The sequence below is a fragment of the Salvelinus sp. IW2-2015 genome, unplaced genomic scaffold, assembly GCF_002910315.2.
Source record: "Salvelinus sp. IW2-2015 unplaced genomic scaffold, ASM291031v2 Un_scaffold2644, whole genome shotgun sequence".
In the NCBI taxonomy this organism is placed as follows: Eukaryota; Metazoa; Chordata; class Actinopteri; order Salmoniformes; family Salmonidae; genus Salvelinus; species Salvelinus sp. IW2-2015.
Window position 1 is genome coordinate 219 of NW_019943951.1, and position 11,220 is coordinate 11,438.

Here is an 11,220-nt window from a genome sequence, read left to right on the forward strand (position 1 = left end):
AGATGATATAGAGTACAGTATATACATTGAGATGAGTATGTAGGGTATGTAAACATTATATTAAGTGGCATTTTTTAAAGTGGCTAGTGATACATTTTTTACATAAATGTCCATCAATTCCCATTATTAAAGTGGTTGGAGTTGAGTCAGTATGTTGGCAGTGGCCACTAAATGTTAGTGGTGGCTGTTTAACAGTCTGATGGCCTTGAGATAGAAGCTGTTTTTCAGTCTCTCGGTCCCTGCTTTGATGCACCTGTACTGACCTCGCCTTCTGGATGATAGCGGGGTGAACAGGCAGTGGCTCGGGTGGTTGTTGTCCTTGATGCTCTTTATGGCCTTCCTGTGAATCGGGTGGTGTAGGTGTCCTGGAGGGCAGGTAGTTTGCCCCCGGTGATGCGTTGTGCAGACCTCACTACCCTCTGGAGAGCCTTACGGTTGTGGGTGGAGCAGTTGCCGTACCAGGCGGTGATACAGCCCGACGGGATGCTCTCGATTGTGCATCTGTAGAAGTTTGTAATATATTTATGCTGACATGGGCGCTTGACCAAACGCCTGCAAGGAGAAGGAACACATTGTGGGATAGACAGCCCTAGACAACACACAAACTAATAACAAGTGGCATGCCCACTGCCTACTGCCTGGTGAATAAGTAATTACTGTACAACAACACATACAGACAAACATCAACAATAAGCTTTTATTTTAATGTAATGCATCTCAAGGCTTATACCCCCTAATTAAAGGATATTATGTGCTTCATGACACCTGTAGATATAGCTGCCTACCACCCATGATGTCTCAGTCCTCAGGCCATTTTCATATAAAATCCCTTTTATTCACTTCATGTCCAACAGCAACAACAACAACTCTGGTTTACAATCACCATGTGGATGAATGGGTAATCAAAGATCTAGTTGTCTGCTCAGTGTGACACCTGCATAACTGAGGGAACCGGACAACCACCTGAATTAGCTAACAATGAGCACAAACACATGAAAGGTGAACACACTTCCACCTGATGATATTGCACTCACATAGGCATATGTCTATAATTTCAGAGTGGTTGATTTATGGAAATGAAACACGAAACGGAAACTATTGGCTTTGACTTATTGGGACATTATGACTGCAGCATGGAGACGGCCCCATCTAGTGGATTTAATATGAACAACACACACTGTGAGCCTTTAACGATGATCCCAACAACCTTGATGAACGCTTGAACCCTGATGCACCTTGAACTTCGCAACCCACTTCTCCCCTCTGCCCACCTCCAGGGGCCCCCAACTCCAGTTTACCTACTTGTTGGCCCTATAGACCTAGCTGTCATTGTAGACCCTGCATGTTAGTGTTGGCCATAGAGATTCCATTAAATTACTTAATTTGTATTATAATTCCTATTTCTATGGTGTTGGCTTGGACTCTTTCAGGCTGTTTAACTAAAAGATGAATGACAGAAACAGGCTGGAATTCTTTGATCAGAAATGTAAATTGTAGGCTGTTGCTTATTGATTGAGATTATGATCTCTATGACATTATGGGTAAGTGGCCTAGCCATAAGGCATATAAGGCAGCACTTGCTTGCCATATCCAATATAAGGCTATACACACCCATGGTCCTGTATTTTCCGGACGTTTTTCTTCTTCTTCTGGATTGAACAATTGCAACCGGTTTGTTTTGGTGCTATCCTCCCCAATGATGATGGGTTGGGCCAGTGGCAAATTTCTCCAGTCTCCATTGAAGCCGGAAACATGGGGCGGGAAGAGGCGGGGATGCTTGATCCTACGGGAAGCTGGACTGGTCTTTCAGTTTGTAGGGCAAACTGGAGGAGGGCCTTTTGTAAATCTCCGCCCTCAACATTAAATGTTGTTGCATCGATTGGCCCGCAGCACAGCAAGGTACGTTTTTGTAACTTGCATGGATAACATGATTGGTGAAGATCTTACGATGTGCAACGTCCATGACGCGGCTTTCTTGACATTTGTGAAAGACGCCATTTTGTTGTTAGCGGTGAATAGGAGCGTAAAAGAAAGATCGAGAAACCGCCACTAAAAGGTAAAACATGTATACAACGTAGCAATGTAATATATGTAATTCATAGTATTCTTTTTATTTTCAGGATCTGGAACGCAAACGATTGCTTATTTGCTTTCGGCTTGACCGCAAGCTTTGACAACGAATCACCCTGCGTAGACTCAAACCAAACGAGGATCATCTGCCGTCAATAGCTAGTTAACGTTAGCTAGCTCGCCCGGCATTATGTTCTCAGGACCTGTTAAAGTCGCGAGAGCATTATTCCGCTAACTTTACTGAAATTGTGTCAGTAAGTATTCGCTGGTCATTGTGATTGGACATTCAGCTTCCTCCTATTTGGAGTCATTATGTCGAGCCCCTTCGCTTGCTTGTGCTAACGTTAGCTAACGATGTAAGCAAAATTAACGTTAGCTAGCTAGCTATGCCTATTTTCTTACTGCGTAACGTTAACTTACGTGGATTGAGATTTGAATTGTACGCCGCTTAACTAACTAACCGATGTTAAACACGTCTCTAAACGAATCTAGTTAACCAGCCTGTGGGTTAAACGGTAAGGTAACTTGGACGTGGTGGTCTCTACGGCCTTCTAGTTGGGTAACTAAACTGTACCGGGAAGCTTTAGCTAGCGTAACTGTTGGTACTGGATGGTTAAATTTGGTTTTGGAAACTTGTCAGTGTCTTCAAACTGAACCCGTCACTTGGTTTGCTAGTGTGTTACAAATTAATGTACCTAACTAGCTAAACCCTTATGTTAGACCCAAGTAATTTTAATGGACAGACAACTGAAGCAAAATTGTGTGAGATGCATGCAAAGCTACACACATCTTAGTGTTATTTATGACTGACACCCATGTCTCTGTCTTACATACATTTCCATTTTCAAACATTGAGTTCTCCAGGAATCTGGCAGATTTTCCTACTTTGTTCAGGTCCTGATGAGGGGCTGATCAAACAACCGGTGGAGCAGGATAACCCCAGCATGCCTAACTTTCCCTTATGGAAAAACATTGCTAGACTTAAAAGAAAAATGTCCACTATTTGCCTGTCCAACCAGAAAGTGAGCCCCCATGATGCCCCTAGTGTTCCCTCAATATTAATGTGTGTACTGTATGTATTAGGCTGTACATCACATGTTCCACCCCCTTGTCATTTGGCATGTCAATTATTAATCCACATTGGCTCTTTTGAATTTTTTATGAGCATCTCTTGGTAACTGGCACCTCTTTTAGAACCCCTTAACACTGACTGCCGATGCACCCCAAAAAGACTCCACCTCAGGCAGCCTATATCACATGCATACTGTGATAAGTTCACTTAACTACTCTCTGATGACTTGCTGCTGGCCTCCCATACCCCTCCCCTGTCCTTCCCTGTTATTCCTGTTTCCTCAGAGGACGATACATTCTGAGCACTTCCTCTTTGCTTTAGTTGAGGAACAGGGTGGACAATCCTGATTCAAATGAGCTGCCATTGTTGTGAAGTCATTGTTAGAAATCTGCAAGCTATGAGCTTTTCTAGTTCTGGAACTCCCCTCTGTGGAATGTCTGTTGGCTAGAGCTAGATTCATTTTCACATTCTGAATCCATGAAGGCACTTTGTGAAACTGACAACTCCCTGTGTTCATGATGTTAGAACTCAAATCACACCCCTCCTAGCTATATCACACCCCTCCTAGCTATTGTTTGCCTACAGTTGTTGTATAGTTTATTTCAGAAGTGCCAAGGCGTGTGTCATATTTAAATGGCTTCAGCATGTTTCCACCGAAGAACGCCTTTATGAGTTATGTTCATTTGTATACCATTTGCCACAATTGTCTTGAAGGAGTGTAATAATACTGTCTTGGTGTTATCCTATGCTATCATTTGTAGGCATGTGTTAGTGGGAGGGTTTTTGCACAAGATCAGAGTGTTCCATTATTTTAGAAGTCATTCGTGTCCTTTGGAGAAAGACCTGAGTGTTCAATAGCCTATTTGCTGTGACAGGATCATTGTTTCCCTGTCTCTCTCCTGGTTAATTCAGCAGTGTGTCTCTGCTTACAGGTGTGTTACCTCTCCCATATCCAGCCTCTAGTACTCTGGTTCTTCTGAGCGCTGACCTATATTCGCCACATCACTGGCCTCATTGTGTGCTTTTCCTTGAGCTCAGACTGCATGCTCTTCTTTCACCTACAACACCTGTATGGGTCTTTTATAATGCGGTCCCATCGTCCCCTACTCTTGTCCAGTTTGTATTAAGACCGCTAACTTGTCTCAAATATGAATCTGTTTTTGTCATGGTGTTTAGGATACACTATTTTTCTGATGTAGTGAGCCTGTTTCATCATAGGCCGTGTCTTAAGTCACCTGATTCTGCGATGTGCTTGGCAACATACTGAATAATAGGAAGGATTGTTATTGCAATGAATATGCCTAATTCAAAATGAAAGTCAACAATTGATACATTTGTGGGTCATTCCATGAAAGAGTGCCCTTCGATATTTTAAGTAGAAGTTGTCCACCAATATTGGATTTTAAAAGCCTGTTATATTAAATGTGGTGCCCTTTAATATTATAGACAACATGGACAATTCAATCAATCTGCTAAAGTGCCAAAATGCAGCATTTTGACATCCCTCTGTCAACTCTCACTTCTATGAATATTTTAACCCACTTATTCCCAAAACTTCTCCAAGGTTCAGCATCATTGTAAAGCCCTAGTCATTTTGTTGCTAGTCCAGTTATTTCTGAAGATGATTATTTATGTGACTCATTTATGTATGTCCCTCAACCCTGTTATGTGAACTGAACTCTCATTTTAATATGGTGACACTGTCTTTTAAAACGTTGAACATTTAATAGTAATATCTTCGAGTAAAAGCAGATGAGCTGATTCTACTCTTCTTGGCAATTTTGTGGTGTAAAACTGAGCGGGTCGAGCATAACATGTCAACCCTGTTACCCATAGACTAGAAATGTTGTAACAATGTATTTTTTTGTGTGAAACTTGCATTCAATTGCCCCTCCCGGTTGCACAAACGTTTCTGTGACAGTTTCCCTGTCACAAGTGGATATTATTATGTATATATATTTTTTTACACCATTATTTAACTAGGCAAGTCAGTTAAGAACAAATTCTAATATTCAATGATGGCCTAGGAACAGTGGGTCAGAAGGACAGATTTTTATCTTGTGAGCTCGGGGATTCGATCTTGCAACCTTTCGGCTACTAGTCCAACACTCTAACCACTAGGCTACCTGCCGCCCCAAATGTTATGGTTGATGTAAGAAGAAATCGTCAACCCTGTTACTTTTTTTTGCACTTAATAGGCACTACTTACTATAGTCTTTATAAAAACAAAATGTACCTCTTGAGGGAGTATTATTTTTTCATGAAGTTGAAATTGTACACTTCTCAAAAGACACCAAATTGGTGGAAAGACCTGTGTACATTTAGAAACGCATTTCAACAGTGAGAAAGTTACGTAAAAAAAAACATGAATTAGTTATGGTGTTGTGTTAGACATGTATGTAGGCTTCTATTTGGGACTGACTAGGCTATTACATTCTAATCGTTGTGGCTGCTGTTACAGAGCCTGTTTGTGTTCTTGCCTGATGGGTGTTGGGCAATAGGTGTTCAGGTGGAGCTATGTTGTAACCAGCCTCTACTCCTGGACCGTGTCTCTGGTCAGTGCTCTGCCAGTCATGTGATCCACTTCTCTGCTCCTGGCTATGAGTAAACAGTTGCCTGCCAGTCAGAACGACACTGACCTGCAGTCCCATCAGCCGAGTCCTGCTTGTGTGTGGTGTGAGACCCAGAGGTGTCACTGAGGGCCCATTGTTAAGACGCAAAATAAACACAGACAGTGACTGAATGCTTTTCTCAGCACTTTCTCTCCCCCTCATGAATTTAATCTCTGTGGTTGCCCTTTATCAGAGATAAGGACATTATTACCCTCACAGGTCAATTTTTAAAATCAAATTACCAAGGATGGGAACCTTTTTATATACATTTATAAATGGATTCATAAACAATGTCTTGTTTTACACCGATCTGACACCACCCACATTGTATGCGGGAGCAGTGCAGAATATTTGACCGTTTTCATGTTAATGAATCATTTCATCCACACTGCTCACATACGTCAGCGAGCTTTTGTGTTACCGAACACGTGGACACACACGGCCGGTTTAGCCTGGTGTTAGGCGTAATGAATGTTGTACAACTACTAGCTTAACCATTTTGGTTTCTGTCTCCCTTCCTCCAGATTAGCCAAGATGGGGAACATGTTTGCAGGCCTGTTTAAGAATCTCTTTGGTAAAAAAGAGATGCGGATTCTGATGGTGGGGCTGGATGCTGCCGGCAAGACCACCATCCTGTACAAGCTCAAACTGGGCGAGATCGTCACCACAATCCCTACCATCGGTGAGTAGCTTAGCCTTATCCCTTGTACCCCATGTCATCACACACCCTTCACCTAGGTACAAACCCCTCCTGAAATGCTCCCCAATATTCCTCCAATAACTTGCTCCATATGACTTTCATGAGGTCTAGACTCCTGTTTGTTTAGTTGTAGGGGAGTGGAAATGAATGTCATACGTACAGCCATGTACTCCCTCTGTCCCCATCTCATCCGAACCCTGATCACTTCCCACATGCCCAGAGTAGCTGCCATGAGCCGCCCTCAGGCTCTGAAGCAATGAGTGGGCCCCTGTTAAGGTCAACAGTCTGCCTGTACATGGATTTCATTAGGAGACGTGGGTCGGGCACTGTGTAGCCTACCTACATCAGCTGCAGAGCTCCCGCAGGCAGGCAACGTCCTGCAATGTGGCTGTTGTCATAGGGATTAAGTGACTTTTAAATATAGGAAAGAATGGAGCTTTACAGCCCCCCCTGAAATAAATGTTGCATTATAGGAATGTAACACAAGGCTGATGACATTTCATATTCCAGTAGATATTCATTCACTTTGCATATTTTATTCAAATATACATTTTAATTTGCAGCTACATTTGAGCAAAGACATTTCATGCAGACATTTGTGTTAAGGGAGTGACCTAGCTTGCCTGTTTGGGATTGCTGATATGTCATCTCACACAGCCTCTTGGAATGTTAGTGTCTTAGGTTTCTGACGTAACTGATCTCTTTCGCTTTCTCAGGTTTTAACGTTGAGACGGTAGAATACAAGAACATCAGCTTCACTGTGTGGGATGTGGGCGGTCAGGACAAGATCAGGCCTCTGTGGCGGCACTACTTCCAGAACACCCAAGGTGAGTGGACACTGTCACCAGAACCCCCTCAGCACCATCTTCACTCTTTCTGGCTTTTTGAGTCAAGACTGTCCCAGGTAAATGTTTTTGTTTTCCTCACCCTCCATCCTTTCTCTCCCTCTGCTTCTCTCAGGTCTGATCTTTGTGGTGGACAGTAACGATAGGGAGAGAGTGAACGAGGCGCGGGAGGAGCTGACAAGGATGCTGGCTGAGGACGAGCTGAGAGACGCTGTGCTGCTTGTGTTCGCTAACAAACAGGTGAACTGACTAACTGGGGAGAGACACTAGTGCGCCTGGAAAACAGTAGTTTCCTATACCTGCTACAATGGACATGTAAATTTAGCTTGACGCGTAAAGAGTAGGCCACTTAAATCAAGTGTTCTCGGCGTGAGCGGTGCGTGAAATTCTTTAAAATGGAAACAGAGCGCAATTTTACAATGAGCAGAGCGAGACTAACATACAGGTGATCTTTTTTCCATTAATTTGGTCTTTTGACCAATCAGATCAGATATTTTGCCAGTAATTGGGCAAAAGATCACAATTGGGCTGCCTGTGTTAACGCAGCCCAAGGCTTCACCAGTAAACTGCATCTGTAATTGGTAGTACAGTATTGTTATTCATATGGTTTGCAGATACTAGTAGTTCAACTCAAGGTCATACAATGGACTCCCTCTATACTAAGTAGAGGTCGACCGATTATGATTTTAACGCCGATACCGATTATTGGAGGACCCAAAAAAAGCCGATACCGATTAATCGGATGATTTTTTTTTATGTGTCTCTGTGTGTGTGTATATATAAAGATTTGCTAAGAGCTCCTGGCAAATGCAGTAAAGTACTCTTTGAATGAATGCCTACGAGCATGCTGCTGCCGCCTACCACTGCTCAGTCAGACTGTGATATAAAATCATAGACTTAATTATAATAAACACAATAATATGAGCCTTTGGTCATTAATATTGTCAAATCCGGAAACTATCATTTTGAAAACTAAACGTTTATTCTTTCAGTGAAATACGGAACCGTTACGTATTTTATCGAACGGCTGGCAACCCTAAGTCTAAATATTGCTGTTACATTGCACAACCTTCAATGTTATGTCATAATTATGTAAAATTCTGGCAAGTTAGTTCGCAATGAGCCAGGCAGCCCAAACTGTTTCCCTAGTTAATATTGCCTGCTAACATGAATTTCTTTTAACTAAATATGCAGGTTTAAAAATATATACTTCTGTGTATTGATTTTAAGAAAGGCATTGATGTTTATGGTTAGGTACATTTGTGCAATGATAGTGCTTTTTTTCGCGAATGTGCTTTTGTTAAATCATCGCTCGTTTGGCGAAGTTGAAGTAGTTGAAGTAGGCTTCAACTTCAGTTGATTCGATGATAAATTAACAGGCACCGCATTGATTATATGCAACGCAGGACAAGCGTTAACCTCTCTTGGGTACGTGAGACGTTAGCGTCCCACCTCTTCAACAGCCAGTGAAACTGCTGGGCGCCAAATTCAAATACAGAAATACTCATTATAAAAATTCAGAAAACAAAACATATTTTACATAGGTTTAAAGATTAACTTCTTGTGAATCCAACCACGGTGTCAGATTTAAAAATGCTTTACGGCGAAAGCATACCTTACGATTATTTGAGAACATAGCCCACTAGACAAATCATTACAAACACTAACCAGCCAAGTAGAACAGTTACACAAGTCAGAAATAGAGATAAAAGGAATCCCTTTGATCTTCATATGGTTGCACTCAGCAGACATTCATTTACTCAATAAATGTTCCTTTTGTTCGATAAAGTCTCTTTATATCCCAAAACCTCCACTTTGTTCGCGTTTTCTTCAGTAATCCACAGGCTCAAACGCAGTCAAAACAGGATGACACAAAAATCCAAATTGTATCCGTAAAGTTCATAGAAACATGTCAAACGATGTTTATATTCAATCCTCAGGTTGTTTTTAGCCTAAATAATCGATAATATTTCAACCGGACAATAACGTTGTCAATTTAAAAGGTAAACAAGAAAGGCACTCTCTCGGTCTCGCGCATGAAAAAGCTCTGTGACACTTTAGGGTCCACTCATTCAGACTGCTCTTCCTAATTTTTCAGAATACAAGCCTGAAACAATTTCTAAAGACTGTTGACATCTAGTGGAAGGCATAGAAACTGCAATTTGAGTCCTAAGTCAATGGATACTGTAATGGCATTGAATAGAAAACTACTAAACCAAAAAAGAAACTACTTCCTGAATGGATTTTTCTCAGGTTTTTGCCTGCCAAATCAGTTCTGTTATACTCACAGACACTATTTTAACAGTTTTGGAAACTTTAGAGTGTTTTCTATCCAAATCTACCAGTTGTATGCGTATCATATCTTCTGGGCCCGAGAAGCAGGCAGTTTAATTTGGGCTTGCATTTCATCCAAAATTCCGAATGCTGCCCCCTACCCTAGAGAAGTTAACTAGTGATTATTTTAAGATGTATTGTTTTTTATAAGCTAAGTTTAATGCTAGCTAGCAACTTACCTTGGCTCCTTGCAGCCACAAGGATCTTTTGATGTTGCACTCGCGTAACAGGTGGTCAGCCTGCCACGCAGTTTCCTTGTGGATTGCAATGAAATCGGCCATAATCGACATCCAAAAATGCAGATTACCGATTGTTATGAAAACTTGAACTGATAAATTGGTCGACCTCTAATACTAAGATGGCTTGTGAAGGTCTGTTGCAGRCGCATGTTTTCCTGGGTTAACCCTTTTCTCCACTCTTCAGGACCTCCCCAACGCTATGAACGCAGCGGAGATCACAGACAAGCTGGGCCTGCACTCCCTGCGCCAGCGTAACTGGTACATCCAGGCCACCTGCGCTACCAGCGGGGACGGGCTCTACGAGGGCCTCGACTGGCTCTCCAACCAGCTAAAGAACGCAAAATGATCCACCATTCCGCCGTCTGTCTGCGTCTTTGTCTGCGCAGTGTGTTATGGGCGACAGCGCTGGTCCCAGCCCCTCTCTCCTCCCGTCTCTCTCACTCCATCCCATCCAAGCATTGGGGCTTTGACCAGTGATACCCCACATACGCGTGAGAGTGCAAGTGTTTGTGTGGATCTTAATGTGTATGTATGTGTGGGTGCATGTGTGTAAGCCGGGAGTGGGAGCAGCCCTGCTGTGCCTTCAACAGTCTCACTCACCCGTGGAAATGACAGCATGGCTAACTCTAGCGCCCCCTCCCCTCCTGACCCACCGTCAGTGGCTCCTAAGACACCCTGGTTTTCACAAGGCAAAGAAAGACCCAGGATGCTAAGTCTTATGTGTAATCTGAAAATGAATAAAGTTTATAGATTAAAAAAACAACTCTGATTTTCCATCCACTAGTATTGCAATCTGTCAGACACTCTTCTTAAACTGTTGGTTTGAGACCCCACACCATGAAATAAATCTCAATGTAACCTGTATCAGGTTGGGAAAAAGACAAATAAAAATAGCTTTTCCATCCTAGATCCTTCTTTGCATTCTTTGGAAAATCATGTTCTAGTATGCCCAACCGCATTGTTCTGGCTGTCTTGGGAACACTAGCTAATCAATTATTAGCCAGCTTTCAGTCGCTGTCCTAACCCTCAAATCTCCATTGAAGCACAACAAATTAGTGATGTCACCATGCCCCTCGTCCACTCGTTTTTGTTGTTGAGCGTAGCCACCTTAGCCTGAATGATGATGGTGGTGCTTGATAAGACCTGCAGGACTTAAGGGTCAGCTGTTTGGTAGGCATTACTGACTGAAATGAGTTGTTACTATTGTTTTTGGTTTATTAGAATGGAGCAAGACTTGTCTTGTCTGGAAATAAGTTCTTGTTCCAAAAGGTAACCGTGGTAACCAGCTGCTGACCCTGCTGCCCTCTAGGATCACAAGTGATGGCCTCTTTATCACGCTGCATCTTTA

The 11,220-nt window shown here is 42.4% G+C and overlaps 1 protein-coding gene across 1 annotated transcript; it reads left to right on the plus strand.

Moving 5' to 3' along the window:
- Window positions 1–1,965: 1,965 nt before the first annotated feature.
- On the plus strand, window positions 1,966–10,635 carry LOC112074471 (ADP-ribosylation factor 2). The gene is made up of 5 exons (XM_024141641.2): window positions 1,966–2,056; window positions 6,279–6,436; window positions 7,171–7,281; window positions 7,415–7,539; window positions 10,057–10,635. Exons 2-5 carry the CDS (start codon window positions 6,289–6,291, stop codon window positions 10,216–10,218), a joined length of 546 nt encoding a protein of 181 aa, XP_023997409.1. The 5' UTR covers window positions 1,966–2,056; window positions 6,279–6,288; the 3' UTR covers window positions 10,219–10,635.
- The last annotated feature ends 585 nt before the right edge of the window (window positions 10,636–11,220 follow it).

Bases quoted from the DNA above. Each gene is read 5' to 3' on its own strand.
- LOC112074471 (XM_024141641.2), top strand. From the start codon at position 6,289: ATGGGGAACATGTTTGCAGGCCTGTTTAAGAATCTCTTTGGTAAAAAA. The intron at 6,437-7,170 runs GTGAGTAGCTTA...TCGCTTTCTCAG, and splicing joins CACCACAATCCCTACCATCG to GTTTTAACGTTGAGACGGTA. The intron at 7,282-7,414 runs GTGAGTGGACAC...TGCTTCTCTCAG, and splicing joins CTACTTCCAGAACACCCAAG to GTCTGATCTTTGTGGTGGAC.